Source organism: Macrotis lagotis, chromosome 4 (assembly GCF_037893015.1).
Source record: "Macrotis lagotis isolate mMagLag1 chromosome 4, bilby.v1.9.chrom.fasta, whole genome shotgun sequence".
Lineage (NCBI taxonomy): Eukaryota > Metazoa > Chordata > Mammalia > Peramelemorphia > Peramelidae > Macrotis > Macrotis lagotis.
The window spans coordinates 1,255,068-1,275,857 of NC_133661.1; the positions used below are offsets into that span (position 1 = coordinate 1,255,068).

Sequence of the window (20,790 nt, forward strand, 5' to 3'; positions counted from 1 at the left end):
CCCAAGTAGGCTAGCTTCTGTCCCTGCATCAAAGAGCCAGGATGCCTGCCCAGTCCCATTGAGGGCAGTTAGGGAAGAGTGGTTTTGGGGAATCATCTTATTATGGGGAGTAGGGATTGAAAGTGGAGGGTGAGCTGAGCTCCCAATCCTCAGGCTCTGGGCCCTTCCCTCGGGCTGGCCTTGCAGAGCCTTTTTGGATGCCTCTTCCAGGGACACTGTCACATTGGTGTTACTGTGTAATGCCCTGGCTAGAGGAATCATCCTTCCCTGGATCCCTACACATCCGTCAGAAAAGGGTCGTAGGTTTTTGAAGTCAACACAGACGCCCGTCACCCCTCTGGAGTCGAGTGCCATTTCTGAAATTAAATCAGCCATTGAGGTAAAGGACTGAGAAGGGAACATTGAGAGAGGGGAGGGGGAGGAGGATAGGTCCAGTCATAGCTGGTCAGACCTAACTTAAGGATGGGGGGGTCTTTATTCCCATAGAGGGGGGTTCCACTTTGCCTGCCCCCCCAGTCTTTCTTCCTTTATTGCAGCCTCTGGGTAAAAGTGAGCCCTCTGCCCCCAGGTCATCCTTGTCCTTAGGACCTTGCTTGAATCTCCTCCTGGACCCTCCCAATTGGTCTGCTGGACCTCCTCCCACTGAGTTCCTTCATCCCTTCTGGACAAGTTTCCTAGGCTGAGAAATCTTCCCTTTGAGCCTGTGAGCTGACGGACACCCACCTCTCTTTCCTTTCCCAGCCAGAAATGAGCCACCTACTTTGGGACTTCCCCTTTGCCACCTCCGCTCCCATTTGCTCCACAATTGTGAAGCTGAGGCCACACTCAAGGTCACTAACATTCTCAGGAGTTCTGTGTCTCCTTCTTGCCCAGCTCTGAGGCTGCTCTTGAGCCTTTGCTAATGCCATACCCAACTGCCTTAGCATCCATGGTGCTGCTTGTCTGGCCCAGCTGGCTCAGTCTGTCTCTTTGAATTTTCATCCACCTCCCAACTTCCCACTTCCAACTTCCCACTTCTCTCTCTCTCTCTCTCTCTCTGGCACACAGACACACAGACACACAGACACACAGACACACACACACACACACACATACACACACACACACACACACAGGAGAAGAAGAAAGAAAACAAAATCACCACCAAAGAAACTTTAAAATGTTTGTTTCCATTTGCATTCAGACTCCACCACTTCTTTCTCTCGAGGTGGATATCATTTTACATGCCGATTGTTAGGGGGATTGTCTTGAATCATTGCACCTTTCAGAATAGCTAAATCATTCACAGTTCTTCCTCATCTAATTTTGCTGTCTGTACAATGTTTTCCTGGTTCTCTTCATTTCACTTTGCATCACTTCATACAAGTCCTCCCAGGTTTTTCTAAAAGCATCTGGTTCATCATTTCTTATAGCACAATACTATTCCAGTATAATCTTATCACCACAGCCTGTTCAACCATTTCCCAAGTGAAGGGCATCCCCTCAATTTCCAATTCTTTGTCATCACAAAAAAAAGCTACTATAAATAAATTTTGTACAAATATTTTTTTTCCTTTTTATGATCTCTTTAGGATACAGATCTAGCAGTAATATTGCCCTTTGATTTCATTATCCTTTGGTCATGGTTCCAAATTGTAGAATGGTTGGATCAGTTCACAACTCCACCAATAATGCCTTTGTGTTGCAGTTTTTCTACAGCCCTTCCAAAATAAGTCATTTTCCCTTTCTGTCATGTTAAACATCTGATGGGAGTAAGGTGTTATCTTGGAATTTTTATCATTTAAATTTCTCTAATAGTGATTTAGCAATTTTTTTCATAGGATTATAGACAGCTTTGATTTCTTTGTTTGAAAGCTGCCTGATCATATGCTTTGACTATCAATTGAGGAATAACTCATTTTCTTACAAATTTGATTTGGTTCTCTATATATTTGAGAAATGAGGTCTTCATCAAGATACATCAATTTTTCTCCGAGTTTCCTACTTTCTAGATAATATTTGCTGCATGAGTTTTATTTGTACCAATCTTTTTAATTTAATGTAATCAAAATTAACCACTTTATGTCCCATAATGTTCTCTACTTTTTGTTTTGTTTTAAATTCTTCCCTTACTATTCCATGCTCCTCTAATTTGCTTATTATATCATACTTTTTGATTTTCTCTTGATATATGGTATAAGATGTAGGCATAAACCTAGTTTCTGCCAACTGCTTTACAGTTTTCCCAGCAGGTTTTGTCACATAGTGAGTTCTTATGGCCACAGCTTGAATCCACCACTCTTAACTTTTAGACAATACCAGATTGTTTGAATGATTGCCACTTTATAATACAGCTTGTGATCTGGAACTGCTGGGACAGAATGTTTGGGATCTTCACGGAGGACTAACACTTCTGGTGTGAGGGCTGCCAAGCCCTGACCAGGGCTGTTTTATACCTTTGACGTCCACCTGAGATCCCCAAGTCTCATCTGTGACTCCAAGAAGCCGTTGCATCCTTTAGATGGGTTAAATCAGGTTGGGGATAACTGAGAGGTTATGATTGAACAGAAATCCCCAGTTTTCTAGGCTCTGCTAGGAGACCTCCATAGATGGGAAGCTCACTTTCTCAAACCCATTGGTGAGTTACTGTGGTAAATCCTTCCTCCAAAGAGCACCTAGAGCTCGATCAGATGAAGACATCTTGACTTTCATCCTGTCTCAGGAATAAAGAGTGAGGCTGAGGACTTCCCACAACTATGCCTCAGTTAAATTCAGTTTATGCTTGAATTGAAAGACATCCCTCATAATACTTTACCATTTTTACCTCCCTTGATGTCCTGTGGCAGCAGGAACTTGACAAAAACAACATCTTGTCCCAACACCTCAGCTCAGAGTTCAAGGGCTTCTGACAATTGGCCCTAATGGACTTAGGCCAGGCTTTTCCTTCTTTTCAGTCTTTCACTCTGAATTCTTCCTGTTCTGTCCAGACTCACTCCCCTCAGTTTTCCCCAAGCTTAGCTTAGGTACTACCTCTGCCATGAAGCGTTTCTGAGAGAACCTTGAATCTTTGGTCCTGAGTCCTCCTGATTAACCATTTCCAAGTGATACTTTCATGATTTGTGTACCTGCCTTATTGATCCTATGAATGAAGGAAAAAGACCAGAGGTCAGCACTTCCAGAAGGTCTGAATGTGATGATGAAGAGCCCAAGATGTGTGCATTATCTGGCTCACTTGAAGGTTTGCAAAGTGCCTGACATCAGTGACATCACATCTGGATAAGAAAGTTGAGGCTGAGAGTGAAGAAGCGACTGAGTCAGTATTCCCCAACTAAGTCAATCCAGTGAGAGCTGGCCCTGCGGTGACTGCTAGACCTGAAACATGGCCTCAGAACTTCCTAACTAGGTGACCCTGGACAAGTCACTTCATCCATATCTTCTTCAGTTACTCCATTTGTAAAATGGGGATCATACCACTTGCCTGCCCAGGGGCATGGGGAAAATGCTCAGCAAGGGCTTCATCAGAAATGCTACTTCCCTTCCCTTTTTCTCCTCCAGTACCCATGGTCTAGTTTACCTCTTTCTTCTGGCATTTTCCCTTGTCACCTCTTCCTCCCCGAATAGTTCTTACCTTCTAAAATTTGGTGCAGAAATCACCTCTGCTTCAGATTCCCTCCGGACTGCCCAGAATCTCAAAGTTGGAAGAAGCCTTGGAGGCCTACCTATGATTGAACAGAAATCCCCAGTTTTCTAGGCTCTGCTAGGAGACCTCCATAGATGGGAAGCTCACTTTCTCTAAGCTCCAGACAATTCTTCCTCTCCCCACTTTGCTCCTGCCCTCTCTGACCAGACTAAGCAAGTCCAGGCATCTCTTCTTCCATCTGGATAATAATCTTCAGATCTTTCACATAGCATAGTCTTAAATTGTGGCTGCCTTCTCTTGGTTTTCCATCTAACACATTCAAGGTGGGACCCAGAACTCCAGGTGTGACACCACAAGGACCAAGTCACCTTGTAGACATCACAGGGACAGTGGTGGTGGGGAGATCCAACATGGGCCTCTGGGCAGGCAGACCACATTAAAAAGAACCAGGCTATCTAGGGAAAGGAGGAAGATGGCATGCTGTTTGAAGGTTCCTGCTGCCCCATCTTTGGGTAGAGGTCAAAGGATGAAAGTGCTAGAGAGAAGTGACCCTTCTCTCCTACTGTTTGGAAAGTAAAGGAGAGTGGGCAAGTGAGGCTGTGTGGATTTGGCCTTAGGTAAGTGCTCCATCTGCAAAAGAGTCAGTGAGCTAATCTTGGTAGCCCTTGACCATTCTGAATCTGATCCCAAGACAAATGCAATTTGGGGGAAATGTTGATTTTTTTTGAAAGGCATTCTAGGTTTTAATTGTCCTCCTACATTTTGTGGTCTTGGATCTCAGGTTTGTGACTTTGGTCTCACTCTGACCAATGGGAATTTGCCTCAAGAGATAGTGCCCATTGGCATCCGGCAGCAGCTCATTGCCACTTGGGTGAAAGCCAAGCAACTAGTTCAGCAGCAAATTACCAGCAGAGTGAGCCCAGAAGATGAGGTGAGGGGATAGGGTTACCTGACGATAGGTAGGGAGAATGGATGCCAACTGTGAAGTGTGAGCATAACAGTGAGGTGAAGGGACACCAGATGATAGAGGGCAGTGGTGATAGTGTGAATGAAATCATGAGGGGTAAGGGTACCTGATGATGTGGGGGGTATTGGGTGTATATAAAGATGATGGAGGAACTGTGATTAAGAAGGTGTGAGGGGCACAGAGGAGTGGGAACAGGGATGATAAAGTGAGGAGTAGTGCTGGGCAGGAACCCAAGGTGGGGGGAAGGGTACTCCAAAGAAGGATGACTTTTAGTAATTGTAGGATTCTTGTTTCCTATGTACCATCTACCCATTTTTCAGATCACTCTATCAGGGAGCAGAGCCTTTTATCAAGGATCAGGAAGCAGTGGGCCCCTTGGTTCTGCTGGCATGACAGCCTGGACTTCCCAGCAGTCCCTAGTCCTTTCCCCTCAGAGCATAAGTGAAAACCAGGTGCGAATGACTAAGGTCCTGGTTGCCTTAGAGATGTACTCTTGCAACGGCCTGGGCCTCATGGACTTCAACTTGCCCTCCTTATCCCAGGTACCTATTCCTTGGGGGGCAAGGAGGGTTGGAGGTACAGAGATGGGGTGGGTGCAGAGACTATTCTTCCCCAAGAACTGTGGACATGTTGGTAGAGAGGAAGGTGAACTCTGAACCCATGGTGGCCAGAGATTCCTAAGTAGTCCCTTCCTTGTCACCTTCTCCCAAGAGGGCCACAGGACAAAACTGAAGCCCCTCTGAGGCCACAGATGGTTCTCCAAACAGAGCTCAAGTCAGGGTGCTGGAAAAACAAGGCTCCCTGGATGGTTGCCACCTCAGTTGCCAAACCTTATCTTGGGACTCTGAGATCACATAGGAGCTACAGATATTCTGCTCACTTCAAAGCACCCCTATTCCCCTTCAGTCTCCCACAGATGATACATGAGATGGAGAGGATACTGGACCCCAAACTGGTTGGAAGTGGTTGGAAACACTCTATCTAGCTCTCCTGTACAGGCATCCTATGCTCCTCAGGGGAGCTAGTGACCACATTCATGTGGAGACTGAGAAAGGAGGAAGGGACTCCCCCAGCATCCACAAATAAATACCAGTTGCTTTTCTTTTGGAAGATTTTCCTTTAATGCCTCCTTTAATTTCCTCTAATTCAGAAAATTTGAACACTCCATGGATTGGCCTAATCCCTTTGGCAAATGGGGTTTTATTTACACATTTGATTAAAATGTAGGCATCCATTTGAGGTATTTCTCAGCTAATGAGTCCACCAGTCAGTGGTTGCAGTGATTAGCAGTGACCACTGCCTGGTGGTTCATGCTAATAATGACTAGGAAGCTGTGCACTAGAGTTGTTCAAGATGAAGGTGAGTATGTGGAAAGGCAAAGAGCCCCCTCTCAGACTTGTGACATCCACAGTCCGGCACATTTCTTTTGTGGCTGTAGGTGGTGAAGATGGCCTCAGAGTGTATGTGGACAGACCCCCTGGTGGAAATCCAGAGCCTAGTGCGACTGGCACATTTTGCTTATATGTTACGTGATCATGAAAACGTGATGATCTTATCCAAGAAAGTCCTGAGGAAGGCCGATGCTAAAAAACTCTTTGCAAACCTTGGGGAAATCAAGTCCTCAGATCAGTAAGTTAGCATGCACAGGAGCTGAGTGTCAGCTCTCAACATTCTGGTTTGGTACCCTGCTGGTCTTCCCTGGTCATGACCAAGGATGACCCAGCTTCCTCCTTTGCCCCCAAACTTGTCTCAGTCAGAAATCCCTGATTTGGGGCTCCCTGCTTCTCTAACAACCTCTAATCCCATAATTGGGGATGCCAGTTTGAAAGTTTTCAAGCTGGGGGAATTCATTAGGAAAATGAATTTCTTTTTAAATTTTTATTCATTTTAAATTTAAATGCAGAATAAGAAAAAACTTTCCATGTCTATAGTAGAACATAAGCAGAAGATTAAATATAAAATCATGAATTTCCATTTCAGACTGTTCACTTTAAAAAAAACCCAAAACTTATGTACATATCATTTTAAAGTTGCCCATCTTTTCTGTGCCTGTTTCTAAGTTTTATACTGATCTACCATTCTATTTCTGAGTCAGTACAAAGATAGCTTTGATATTTGCTAACATAATGTAGATGTGGTCTGGTACTGCTGAGCCTCCTTTCTTTACATTTTTTTTCCATTGGTTTCCCTGAAATTCTTGACTTTTTTTTTTGCAAGGCAATGGGGTTAAGTAACTTGCCCAAGGTCACCCAACTAGGTAATTATTAAATGTCTGAGGCCGAATTTGAACTCAGGTCCTCCTGACTCCAGGGCTGGTGCTCTATTCACTGTGCCACCTAGCTGCCCCAAGTCTTGACCTTTTGATCATCTAATGAATTCCGTTCTCTTTTTCCCAGTAAAAAATTTTTTTTAGTAATTTAATTGGGAAAGTAGAATAAAAAAAATTAGGTAAAATAGTTGTTGTTATTATATTGATCCTGCCTACCCACAAACCATTAATATTTTGCTAATTGTTTAAATCTGACTTTGTTTATATAAAGACTATTTTATAATTATGTTCATATAGTTCCTGGGTCTGTTGCGGCAAGCATACTGTCAGGTATTTTCTACTGTCTACAGTTGTTTTAAATAGGTTTTTCTCTTGCTTATAATTCTTGCAGGCTTTTGTTGGTAATGTTTAAAATACAGCTGATTTTATGTGGGCTTATTTTGCATCCTACTAGCTCGTTAAGATTATTGCTTGGATTCAGTTTTTAGTTGAATCTTATATTTATTGTCTCATTTTCCATTCTTATAGCTTCAATTTCTTTTTTTCTCTTAGTTCTATTGTATAATATTGGTGAAACACAGTATCATTTCCTTGTTTATCTCTTAATTAACTCTATTTTAGCTTTAGCTGTGAGGTCACGCTCCCCAGTTTTGTTTTCGCTTTTGTTTTGCTTTGTTTTTACACTGGCTAGCACCCAGTCCTTTATTTGAACTCTTTGTATCTCTCATTTTAATGGTGATTCTTCTGAACAACATGTTGTCAGATTCTGCTTTTTAATCCATCTGTCATTCATTTCAGATTTAGGAGTGAGTCTATCCCATTCCCTGCATGGAAAAGGGTGATGGGTAGAAAGGGTTCCCACTTGCTGATGTGTAGACCCTCTGCTTCTTTCCTCAGAACCGAAAACTTGCTTCGAGCCGAATTACTGAGCACTTTGTTGTGTACCCAAGGGAAAAGTATCATGGAGAACTTGGCAGGAAGGAGGCAGCTGCGCCTGCAAGCGGCCAAGGCCTTTCTGGGCAGCATCAGGTAGGGGCTGCCAGGGCACCAGGCACAACCACCCTCAGAACCCTAGAGGAAGGATCTACAACCTAAGGCTGGTACCTCCAGAACCAGAGGTCATTGTGTTGCGTTTTGTTGTTTTGACCTCAAGGTCAAGGTCAGGGATCATCTCAGTTCAGGGCCAGACTGAAGTCCCAGCATCTGATCAGTCAAAGGTAACCAGGTCTCATCTTCCTCTCTCCTGGGTACCACCTCCCACTTGCCCTCAAAGGACCAATGAGTATCAAGCATCTCTGCCTTCTCTCCCTCCCTCCCTGAAGATAGACTCAGCTTTCCTTGAGGACCTCAGCTCATTGAGTGGTTCCATTCAACTAGCGTGGCCATCATTTAGTGGCCTCCCTTCCGTTGGTCTTAGGAGAAGGACACAGTTGTTGTCCATATCTATTGTGTCTCTGAAGGTGGCATCAGAGCCAGAAAGTGGTACTTTTTCTGCACATTCAGACCCAGTTTTCCTCAGTTGGAGGAAGTTTCCCAAGTTGCCTGGAGCTTCTCTTGATCCTATTGGAAGTCTTGGGTTAAATTCGGTCACTTTGTTTCCCAGGCTTTTGTCTTGCTTGGAGGGGGTCTCTAGGTACCTGGGTTTCTTGTGTCCTTTCCCAGGTATGCCAGCTTGGCAGAGAACCACACCTTGGTAATGCAATCTGTCCGCCATTACTGGAACACCTGCTTCCCCTTCTTCAGTTCCCCCTCCTGTCGGAAGAAGCTGAAACAATCCATCCAGCTTATCCTCAGAACCATGAGCAAGACAGAAAACAAAAACGAGGTGGACGCTAGGACTCAGGAGGAATCCGGGCTCCCCAGGAAGGTGAGTCCAGCAGCTGGAGCCCTTCCCCTGCAGCATCAACTCTCCTGTTTTACAAGAGAGGAAACTGAGGCCCAGTGAGGGCCTTGCCCAGGATCCTCCAACCAGTATCCTCAGATGCTACCTGGCTCAGGCAGAGAAAACACTTGCATCCCCTGAACTAGGTCCAAATTTCCCCAGTGAACTTGGCCAGTTTGAGAATTCACTGACTCCTCTAAATGCAGGAGGTCTGTCTGCCAGAGGGGAGTCAATGGAGCTGCTTCAACCTGAGTCCAGGTGGCTCCTCCCTGCCTACAGGAGCAGGTCTAAGCCCCATGGGCTGCCTTCAGGGCCCTCTATCGAGTAAACCCAGCAAGACCCTCCAGCCCAGGACCATTGTGGCCTCTGGTCTCCCACAACCTCTCCTCCTCTCATTCATTCCAATTCCACAAGTCACATTCCAAGGTTCCTCCTGCTGGGCACCAGGGATCCAAAGTCAAAAAAAGTTCCTCCCCTTCAAGAGTTTACCTTCTACCCAGGGAGGGAGGGAACCCACATGAGGTGAAGTGGGAGGGTGAATACTGATCCTTGATATGAGGGAACCCCTAGCTGTCCCTGGAAGGGAAGGAACTAGGGCTGGCCAAGTCTGCCCTACTTGGGCCTCCCAAACAACCATGGCAACAGAACTGCAGATTTTTTGAATTGTGAGCTATCTGGTCAGAGCTGGGTGGCTTTCACTGCCTCCTTCCTCCCAGTCTTTCTCATTTCTCCCCACCTGCTGTGGCTCTCCATGGCCACAGTTTGATGTTACCTTAAAGTCCATGTGGTATGGCCCACTCTGGAGATAATAACCATTTGAGTCTGGATTCTGATGCCTAAAATTCTATCAAGGTTAGACTCAGCCATTCTAAGATAGGTCCTCCCCCCACCCCATCCCTCCATATCCCTGGCTCACTGAGCTCCCCATCCTTGTTCCTAGCTCCTGGTGCCACAGATGCAAATTTTCTCCTTGGCTACCACAAGATAAAGGAGTGGGCAATATGAGTAAGAGGACCCAAGAGAAGGGGAGGGGAGGGCAGGGTAAGAATTGCCTGAAGACCGACCCCCAGACAACCACTGCCATCCAGGAGAGGGGGCCAAAAGCCAGATGTCAGAAACTAAGAAGGAAGCAACTGAGGAAGAGGCAACTGTAGAGTGGTTTATAGGAGAGAAACCAAAAATGGCCTAGCCAAAGAAAGAAACCAGGACCTGTTGATTAGGTAGTGGGGAGGGGACAGTTGAGAAGGAAGAGAGGGGCTAGTAAGTGGAACTTCTTCCAAAAAGATGAAAGGTAATGGTACATCAGGCCCGTTTTGAGGGCTAGGCCTTGATAAAATCTGGGGAAGCTCAGGTGGAGAAGAAGAGGGAGATATTTAGAGGCAAGGGGGGGGGAGACTTTCCTGACTTGGGGCAGAGTAGCACTTGGTGCTGAGCAAAGGCAGGAGCTTCAGCTTCCATGGTGAGTGGAGAATGGGATGGCAAGGAGGTTCTGGTCTGGCACTTCAGGTCCTACATCCCTGGTTATCAGGCCTTCCATCCAAGGCAAGGGATGAGGTCCCCAACCAGAGTATGCCTTGACCCAGGGTCTTTGGTGCTTGTAAGCCCCATATGTGGAGGCCCTGATGGGTTTCTTAGGGGCTTTGTGGGTTCTGAGTTCTCTATTTACTCCCCAGGTAAATGTTCATTCAGAGCTTATGAGAGAATCCAGAAGGATGACGATTGGCAAGAAGACTGAGCATGGCACCAACTGTCCTATGTTTATTCTCTGTAGAGTAAGGAAAAGTCCTTGATTCTGCACCAATGGCCCTGCATGGATCTTCAGTATAGTGGAAACACCGATGGCTACTTCCAAGCAGGTTTGCAGAGATAATGCTTGCATGTGTGGGTAGGTGTATGTGGAGATATATGTGCATATGTGTCTTCACATATGTGAATAGATATTCACAATAGACATATATTAATTGCTTGGAGCAATGGCCAAGGAGGAGGTAAACACTTGACCTGCTTTGGGAACCATGCAATATTTTGTAATTCATTGAATCAGACAGAAATCCAAACCCCTTCCCTGCATAGGCACCGTAACCTTTCAGCTACACTATTGTATGATTTCTGAATTGGATTTCTCTGGCTTCCTATCTCCCCCTTCTCTGATCTATTCTCTATATAGTTGTTAAGATAACCTTCTTAAAGCAAATATAATCATGTCACTGTCCTGCTCAAGAAACTTCAATGGCTCCCTATCATCTCTCTCTAATTTAAAATACAACTTCCTAAGCTTAACAGTTAAAACCCTGCCCAGACAGGCTCCAACTTTCCTTTCCTATTTTACGACATACAATTTCCCTTCACAAATACTGTATTTTCACCAAACTGGTAATCCCCTTGTTTCCTGAGCTCAGTACCCCATTTTTCACCTCCATGCCTTTTACCAGGCTGTCCCCCATTCCACCTCCATGCCAAACTATATTGATCCTTCTTGAAGCTTTTCCTGATCCCATCACCCCCCCAGGTGAAGGTATTTCCTCTCCACAACTTTCCTTGGACTATACTCATCTAGGTAGTGAAATGTACAGAGTCCTGGTCCTAGAATCAAGAAGGCATGAGTTCAAATTCAACCTTATGTACTTCCTTATTATGAGACCCTTCACTTCTGCCTACTTCAGTTTCTCCGTGTGAAATAAGGATAATTAAAGTTCCTTCCCCCCCAATTCTTTGTGATCCTGTGAACCACAGAATGCCAGTACTGTCTGTGGGTTTTCTTGGTAAAGATCCTGGAATGATTTGCCATTTCCTTTTACTGTGTATTAAGGCAAACAGAGTTACAGAATTAGTAAATGTCTGAGGCCAGATTCAAAGCCAGGTCTTTTGACTCCAGGCCCAGTGGTCTATCCACTATCTAGCTCCCTCCACCTGACATAGTAATTGCTTTGTAGATGATGATGATCAGTGTACCCTTTAGCCCAGTCCCTCACTCTAGAGGAATGCACACCCCTTGGGTTTGTTGCCATAGTCCCACATTTAGATGTTGAATAACTAACTAATTTCATGTGGGAGATAATGATGATGGGTTTGGAGAAAGCAGCCTTCACCCTCATCAGTTGTCCCAAGGTCAGACCTCAGTATCTCTCAGCTGGCTTTTCAGCAGTAGACCTCTTTTCCTCAAGAACTGTGAACGATTTCCTTGTCCTTATCATGTAATTCTTTTTAAACAGTCAAGTGTGTGACCAGTAGAAAAAGCCAATGTTGATGTTGTCGTTGGCTTTCCCCAAAGGTACCGATGATGACACCACCCTGAAAGTAGCCCTGTATGAGCTCTTGTTCCAAATGCATGTTGACCAGAATGACCTGCAGGGTGGACTCCGGACTTTGGAGACAGTCATTCAAGCATTGCCTCGAACTGGACATCATCTGTAAGAGCATCCATGGACATCTTTCTCTGGGTTGTTGTGGGCTGTGGTCCTGAGGGGTCCATGGGAGGGACACATAGGGAGGGAGGGGAGTCTCATGAAGTCATTGCCCTGAGGACCAGAGAGTTTCTGCTTCCCCAATGATGTCAGCACTCCTGGCTGTAAGCTCTCCGTTGCAGCTGAGCCTCAGTTTCTTCTCCTGCCCATCTTCCTCTTCCAGCACTGAACTTCAAGGGGATTCAGTGTGTGAGGCACCTTGAATCTCCCCCACTCTTGCTTTCTCTCTGACAGTTTGATTTTCAAGCACATAGTGATGGTGAAGGCCAAACTTGGCCAGAACTTCTCAATGGAAATCCAAAAGTTCAAGGACACCAGTGAGGACTACTTGTCCCACATGTGGCATTGCCTTGCCTTCAGCTCCAAGGACCTCCTGGGGAGTCTCTACTGCTACTACAATGCAATCCATGCCCTGCAGGTGTGCTCTGGGTATCTGGTGGGGTTGGGGGAAGCAGGACAAGCCAATGGTCAGTAGGTCCAACTGCTTCCTGCAAAGCTTTGTGGTATGAAGGGGGAGGGTCTGGGATTCCTCCTCTGGAGAGATTCCTCCCCTGTTAAGAAAGGGGATTCATCTCAGCCACAGAAATAGGAGGTATCATATTCTCTTGTGTCCAGGACAAGTGGGTCAGGAGCTCTGAGGTTACTCCCATTCCATGGGAAACCTGCTGCTGAGGGCAGCAGGGGTCCCAGTGGCCAAGCTCATGATGTTTCTTGGTCTTCTTGGAATGGATGTTGGTGAGGCAGGCAGTACTAGGGGCAGGTCAGAGGAGGGCAGGTGTCTGGGGAGGCTACTCTTCTCAGAGGAAGCAGTCCTCTGTAGATGGAAAGCACCAGTAGAGAACAAGGAGGTCTCTGAGGAGACTTGACTATTCCCTCGGGTTGGCATTTAAGTTTAGTAAGTAATGGGCCAATTTAGCTTTGTTTATTTTTTGAAAATATATTCCTTTATATTGAGGCTATGGCAATAGATGGTACAGTGGATAGGGTACTGGACATGGAGTCAGTTTTGGATTCATATCCAGCCTCAGACACCTAAGAGCCATGGACTCTGGACAAGTCCCTTCACCTCTCTCCCAGGGTTGTTTTGAGGATCACAGGATATCAAAATTGCCAAGTCCACTGCCTGTTTCAGTCATGTCTGAATCTCCGGGATCTCATTTGAGGTTTAAAGTTTTTTTTTGGGGGGGGGGTGCAAGGCAATGGGGTTAAGTGGCTTGCCCAAGACCACACAGCTAGGTAATTATTAAGTGTCTGAGGCTGCATTTGAACTCAGGTACTCCTGACTCCAGGACTGGTGCTCTATCCACTGTGCCACCTAGCTGCCCCTCATTTGAGGTTTTCCTAGAAAAGATACTCAAGTAATTTGCCATGTCCTTCTCTGGTTCATTTGACAGATGAGGAAACTGAGGTAGACAGAGTTAAGTGATATGTGGCACAGTTAGTATCTGGGACTAAATTAGAACTCAGATCTTCCTGACTCAAGGTCTGTCCTCTGGTACAAAGTAGATACTTAAATGCTTTTCCCTTTCTCTTCCTCCTTTTCTTGATGGTCTAAGCTGGGGTGGGGAACCTTTTTTCTGCCGAGGATCATTTGGATATTTATAACATTAGTCATGGGCTATATTTGGTCAAACACTTAATTAATTCATCCCTAAAAAGTACCTAAATTTATTGAATTTTGAGTCCTACTTGAGGTTGCCTTGGCAACACCAGAGCAGTATAGCCCTCAGAGGTTCCCCATCATTCTGAGCACTCAGCCACCATGGTTGCTTTTCTTGGGCCTGGTTGCCAAAATCAGAGACAGATGTCAGAAGAGAGGGTGACAGCATGGGCTAGATATCAGGAGGGGGCCAGAGCTCACCCAGACCACTCCTAGGTGTGCCTGGCTTGAACCCATCCTTCAACTCCCTTGGATAGCTGTAGAATGGCATTTCTTCCCCGATTCTTTGAGTGAAAAGATAAATAGATGGAGTGTGGAGAAACAGATTCAGATATGGGATATCGAATCAATGGATTCAACTAGGTAAGTGAAAGAGGGATAGGCAAAGGGAGATAGCAAGTGAGTCAATGGATAGATGGGGCAATTAGGGAGTGCCATGATGCACAGCCTGTGGGATGCACAGTCCTGGAAATCTGGAATTAGGAAAACTTTTCTTCAGGAGTTCAAATCCTACTTCAGACATTTACGAACTGTGTGAGCGACCCTGAGTAAGTTACTTTACTATCCTTGCCTCAGTTTCCTCATCTGTAAAATTGAGAAGGAATTGGCAAATCCAAGTATCTTTGCCAGGAAAGCCCCACATGGATTTGGACATGACTAAAATATGGCAGAAAAATGGATGGATGAATGGATGCCTGGATGACTAGAATAAACTCTTATCAAATTAATAAATAAATAAACCCTTAATAAATGAGCAGATGAATGAGTGAATGAATGAACATGTGCTGTGCTGTGGTGCCATGGATTGTGTACGCTCCCCAAATACAAAGAGACAATGTTTGCTCTGCCCTTCTTGAATATCTTATGCTCTTAACTGGGATAGAAATTCTGGAGCAGCAGCCCAGATGACCTGATGAACAGGAATAGGGTGGGTGGCAAGGCCCTGATGCCCATGCTCTGTGACTGCTAAGCAGAAAGCTGAGCTGCAGAGTGCTCTTCCAGTACCCTCTTCAGAAGGAATGGAGCCGTTAACTCTTGTCCAAGATCAGCTCCCTGTTCAAGGTGAAAGGGGAAGGCAGAGGCAGAAGTACCTTCCCACCATGAACTCTGGGATAGCCTAGGACCAGGCAAGGAGCAGTTTCAAAGAAAGGCAAATGGGAGAGAATCCTCACCCCTCACTACTGGGGGGGGCAGAGTGGCATGGCGAAGTAGCTGTTGCCTGGGGTGATTTGCTTGCTTGTTGGTCTTTTTTTAATGAGTGAACAAAAATTCAGCTTTGCCTTTGTTGTTATGCTTGGCCCATAAATACTCATCAATGTTTATTCCAAAAACATGGCAGGGAGCCCTGGTCTCTTGAGTCAGAACATAGATGTCCCTGGGCTTCAGTTGAGTGCCTCCCAGCACTGGCCTTCATGGATCTCCATCAGAAAATTCCGTTCATTTTTGAGCACTTCTTAGACTCCCCCATTGGCCCAGTTTTATTGGTGCCTTTCAACTGCCTTGGCTTGCTTCCTCAATTATTCAGTCTGTTCCTTGGGCTTTCTTTTGTTTTTCCCCCCAAGAAACCTGAGAGCACCTGGAAGAAGATCGATTACCTCCTGGAGTTCTCTGAGTGGCTCTATAACCATCAGTTTCCTCTGAACAACATCTTGTTTCACCTGGATTGGGCCATTGACCTCCTACTCTTCATGAAGACACAAACTCCTGGCATGGAGGAGATGGGTGTGTTCCCAATCCCAATGGCGGATGGTGGTGTGGAGGAGGATCCTCCTCCTGGCGTGTTGTCCAGCCCTCAGAGGTCCTCCTTCTCTGCCCCCAGAGGCAACATGTGTCTCACCCCACCAAAAACCAATGACTCATCTGAAAACCTGAGTCCAAGTTATAAAAACCAAACCCCAACATTGACTCAGCACCTCCTCTGGGTGCTTTGCACTTAGCCCTGCAGATACAAAAAATATAAGGGGAAAAAATGCCCTGTCCTCAAGAAAGGCACAAACTAAGGGGAGGACTTGAAGTCATGTCTGACTCTCTGTTATTCCATTTGAGGTTTTCTGGGTAAGGATACTGAAGTAATTTACCATTTCCACCTCCAACTCATTTTACAGATGAGAGAACTGAGGCAAACAGGGTGAAGTGACTGACCCATGAGGCAAACAGGGTCAGTGACTTCTCTTTACCTGAAGCTCTTTCTCTACCCTAAAACGCAACTCGTTAGAACCACAGTGACTTAAACTCATCAAGGGTAACTATTCTCTGTCTCTCTCTTCGCCTGTCTGTCTCTTCTCTTTCTCTTTCTCTTTCTCTCTCTCTCTCTCTCTCTCTCTCTCTCTCTCTCTCTCTCTCTCTCTCTCTCTCTCTCTCTCTCTCTCTCTCTCCCCCCTTTCCTTCCTGATCTTGAGTATCATCAACTCCATAGACTCCACTCCAGATCTTGAGTGTATCCAACTCATTGTTGGCCATTTCTGTTCTCTTTCTATTCGAATGAGGATTCTCCTTGACAGAGAAAAGAGGCACAAATATCAAGAAAGCTGCTCCAATATCTACCCAGAGAGCCCCTCATTGCTATTTTTGTCACTGCTGAGAAGCATTCCTGCCCTGGTGTCATCTCAAGAACCCTCCACTTTGTCCTTAGGCTTCCCACAAGTTATATTACACCTGATCCTGTTTTCACAGGCCTTAGACCATGAACTCCTAAGCTGATGTACATCCACGTCAGACTCCAGGTTCTCTCCCTTTTCTTTCTCATTTTACTAGTTTCTCTTTTGGGCTTTAGAATTTCATTCTTGAAAGTTTCCCAATCCTCCTGGACAGATTCCCCTTTAGAATTTTCTTTAGCACACAGGATCTTACCTACATTTTCTCTAAACTTCATGAAGCCTTCTTTGAAGGAACAACTTCCTAAGAATGAGGTTTTTCCTGAAGTGGAGAGAACTGTCTTGGGAAGTTAGGGTTCTCAATCACCAGAGGCATTCCAGCAATGGTAAAATGATCACTCATGCATTTTGTGTAAGGATGTGTTTGGTTTGGGGGGGGAGGGGAGATGTCATTTTTGCTGTTATTGTTTCTGTGGAATCAGTAGGGTTAGACCCAATCTCCCTTTTAACTTTTCATAATGATACTATGATTTTGTTTTCTAAAAACAGAGAATGCAGGCCATGATGGTATGTCTTCCCTGGAGGGTTCACTTTTATCCAAGGTTTCCATCTTTATACCCTCAAAAGAAATTGCTTCTTATTTGTAAGTGTAAGATCCAGGATGGAATTATGACTTTCTGGCTCCTCCACCTTTTGAAGGAAGAAGTTAAATTCTTTGGGGCAGGGAGAGAGTGCCTGCCAATTTCTAGATAATTGAAGCCCTTTCTCTATATTAGGTCATACCAGGTTGGTGGTCACTTGCTGAACTCTTCTTGGCCCCTTAACTCTTGCTGACCAGTTGTTCTATGGTTTATTTTGGTGGCAATTTTGCTTCAGTCTCTTGTCTCTGTGGAGCCTTACCCAAGTTTTCTGCTACTCTACTCTCTAGCCCCCCCCCCCATTTTTCTCTCTTGTTTCTTTTGAGGATATAAAGCATTCTCTTCCAGAGTCATAGTCCAGTTCTTGGGCTCCTCCTGCTAAGTCCCAGAGACACTGAGGAGGTGCAATTTGACTTTCATTTGCATTTCAAGTTTGTTTCTTTTGGCCTGAATACTTTGGGTATTCATGGAGAGGCATCTGAGGTCATCCATTGGCCTACCAGGCCTGGTCATCTGGGCTCCAATGCCAGTGCTGGTCACTGGGATGGAATCTTGGGATCTGAGTGATAATGAACTTGCTTCCAAGAAGCTCTGTGCAGCAGGTCAAAGGCTAGGAGAGGAAGACTGGAAGGATGAGAAAGTAGCAAAGGGCAGATGACTAAGTGAGGACTTCATTTCCTCTCTCTCCTCCATGTGCCCAAGAAAACCTGTGACTTCTCTTTGAATTGAAGCTATGTGCTGTCCCCTCTGAGGCCCAGTATGTTTCCTTTTAGAAGTACTTTGTACATTGGTATTTGCTAAATGTGGGTTTCCTTTTGTTTTCTAGAGGAAGTGACCTCAAACCCAGAGGGCCATGTGGAAGAGTCTTCTGAGGCAACTCCAAAGGTGACCATAGAGTCCTTAAACAGTGTGAGGCAGCTGGAGATGCTAGCTTATGCCCACATCCTCTTGGCACTAGTGTCAGGGGGTGGGTCTTCCCAATATGAGGAGAATTGTTTGATGGCCTACAGGTGCATCATGCGTATTTGGGAGGTAAGAACCCAACCTTCCATGGGAAAGCACCCCCCCCCCACTGAAATGGGCTGCTACTGTTAATCCAAAGAAGTCAGAGCTGTGACAACCTGCCTTTATGGGAATAAGGGCAGGTCTCAAACCTAAGGTTTGGGAGATTGACTGGACAATCAAACACAAGCCAAATCCTGGGAGATCCTTTGAGATGTCAGGTTCCTGCCTTCTTTTCCAAGAAATTCCCAACAGTCCATAACCTGCAAGCTGGGCTTCAAACCCAGGCTGCTCCTTGTTAACCTCCTTACCTTCTTCTAGGTCACACATTCACATGCTTTGCCTTAGTCAGAATAGCAGTGCCCTATAACACAGTTTTAATTTTCTTTTTAAAAAAACTACTACTTAGTTATACTGATATTATATTGATTGATATGATATTGATAAATAATTGCTTTTCAAATAATTGACTTGCTTTGAATCAGTAGAAGTGTGCTTAGGTTTCAGGAATCAATATGGCAGAGTAGATCATTCAGTTGAGCACTCCCAAATCCCCCTCCCAACAGCTTAGAACAATGCCTCCAATTGAATTTTTCACTGGCAGAGCCAACACAGGCTTAGGATGAAACATTTTTCTAGCCCCAGACAACTTATGAGGTCATTAGAAAAGACCTATCTCAGCAGTGATGGGTCCCCAGACTGCAGGTCACATAGAACAGGCTTAGGCATGCCTTCACTGGCTGCAGCAGCAATCACAGGAGCTCTCAGCCTAGGAATGGGGATGGAGGAGGGATGGTGGGACACCTGGTTAGTAAGAGATTTCAGAGAATCCTGTGCTAGAACTAGTTCCAGGTCCCTGTTACATTGTCCATATGCAATTCTAAATTGCAATCCCAGAGCCAAAAAATGCTATCTCTTTTTGACCTGACCCTGTGATTGCAATAGATAGCACTTGTGACTTAAGGAAAAGGGTCCAGGGGATTCTGATCACAGTTACAGGGTGTAGAGAAATGTTTGTGGTCATTTACATGGGACTAGAGACACTGGTCTCAAATCCAATAGAGAGGGGAACAATAGTAATTACAGCTATAGGAGAGTGAGGGACCTGATCATAGTCCCAGGAAAAGGGGGAACACTAGCACTGATGGCTACAGGGGAACAAAATTCCTTTCTGAGTAAAGAGCAGAGCACTGGGTAAAGACCAGGAGAGCAGTGACCACATTTCTTATTCAGTCATACCACCTTAAAAGAATCTAAAACCTACAGACCTCCAGAGCTAACTCTGAAAATAATAGTATAATAAACCTGAAGTTTGGGACAGTGCCCAGGAACAGAATCCAACTTTAACATAAGTTAAAATCAAGAAACAGACTGGAAAATGAGTAAACAGCAATGAAAAGAACCTGACTGTAAGTAGCAGGAAAGATTAAGACAAAAACTCAAAGGAAGACAAAGAAGTTAAAACAGTTTCATGCAGAATCTCAATGAGAAATAGGTTGCAGGTTCAAAATTCCTGAAAGATTTCCAAAATTAAAAAAGAGATAGTAGAACAATTAGAAAAGAAATGAGAATGATACAAGAAAATTATGAAAAGCGAGTCTGCTTGGTGAAAGAGGCACACAAAAAATTCTGAAGAAAATGACGCCTTAAAAATAGAAGTGGGCAAATTGTAAAAGAGGTACAAAAATTCATGAAGAGGAGAATGGCTTTAAAAAGCATAATTGACCAAATGTAGAGAGTGATTCAAAAGGTCACTGAGGAAGATAATTCCCTAAAAATTAGAATTGACTAAGTCAAAGCTGATAATTCCATGAAACACCAAGAAACAATAAAACAAAGTCATAAATGGAAAAAAATGGAAGAAATTTTGAAATATCTCATCAGAAAAACAACTGACCTGGAAAATAGATCAGAGAGATAATTCTAAAATTATAATTATTACCAGAAATCCATGATCAAAAAAAGAAGCTAGACATCATATTCAAGAAATTTATCAAGGAAAATATTTCTAGAAATTATCCAGGAAAACTGCCCTGATATCCCAGAATTACAGGGTGAAATAGAAATTGAAAGAATCCATCAATCACCTGAAAGACATCCGAAATGATTTCTTGGTGCTTGAAGTTTTCTTTCTGTTGGGGGATGAAGTCTTGTGAACTGAAATGACTTTTAGATCCTACAGCCTTTTCCCTGAGATGGTGACTGTTGGGATGGAGTTGCATGTTCCTCTCATCTTTATATGCTGGCTTCTCTCTGGCCTCTAAACTGCATAGAGACAGTGAGTTTCATACCAAATGCCATGTGAGGAATCAATATTGATGGTGATTAGTCCTCTTCAGCACACTGTAGATCATCTCCTTCAGCAAATTCAAAAAACTCAAGATGAGTCTTCTCTATGCTTGACTTTGGCACTGTCAGTTATTTTTGATTGATCCATCTCTGTATATATTTTTCCCATTGTACCTACCTGGGCTTTCTGAATTCACATCTTTTGCAAAATCTCAGTGGCATTAAGTCCAGTTGTTAACTAGTAATCATGGGAGATCTGTTAGTCCTGCCCCAACTGATCCTGCTGTCTGTCCATCATTGTTCCCTGGAATGATCTTTGGGGACAATCTGAAGAAAAGTTGATTCCTTTTCCACATGATGATGCTTCAACACTTTTCTCCCAGTAAGCTACTCTCTAACTGTGCCT

General features: G+C 44.7%; 1 protein-coding gene across 1 annotated transcript in view; it reads left to right on the forward strand.

Annotated features, from left to right (window-relative positions):
• Positions 1-20,790, forward strand: part of CFAP46 (cilia and flagella associated protein 46) — a 128,937-nt gene that overhangs the window by 39,211 nt on the left and 68,936 nt on the right. Inside the window, 11 exon segments of the mRNA XM_074232114.1 lie at positions 211-379; positions 4,401-4,550; positions 4,907-5,128; positions 6,025-6,215; positions 7,753-7,884; positions 8,518-8,722; positions 10,509-10,593; positions 12,009-12,147; positions 12,436-12,619; positions 15,424-15,583; positions 17,920-18,125. Coding sequence (XP_074088215.1) covers positions 211-379; positions 4,401-4,550; positions 4,907-5,128; positions 6,025-6,215; positions 7,753-7,884; positions 8,518-8,722; positions 10,509-10,593; positions 12,009-12,147; positions 12,436-12,619; positions 15,424-15,583; positions 17,920-18,125 — 1,843 coding nt within the window.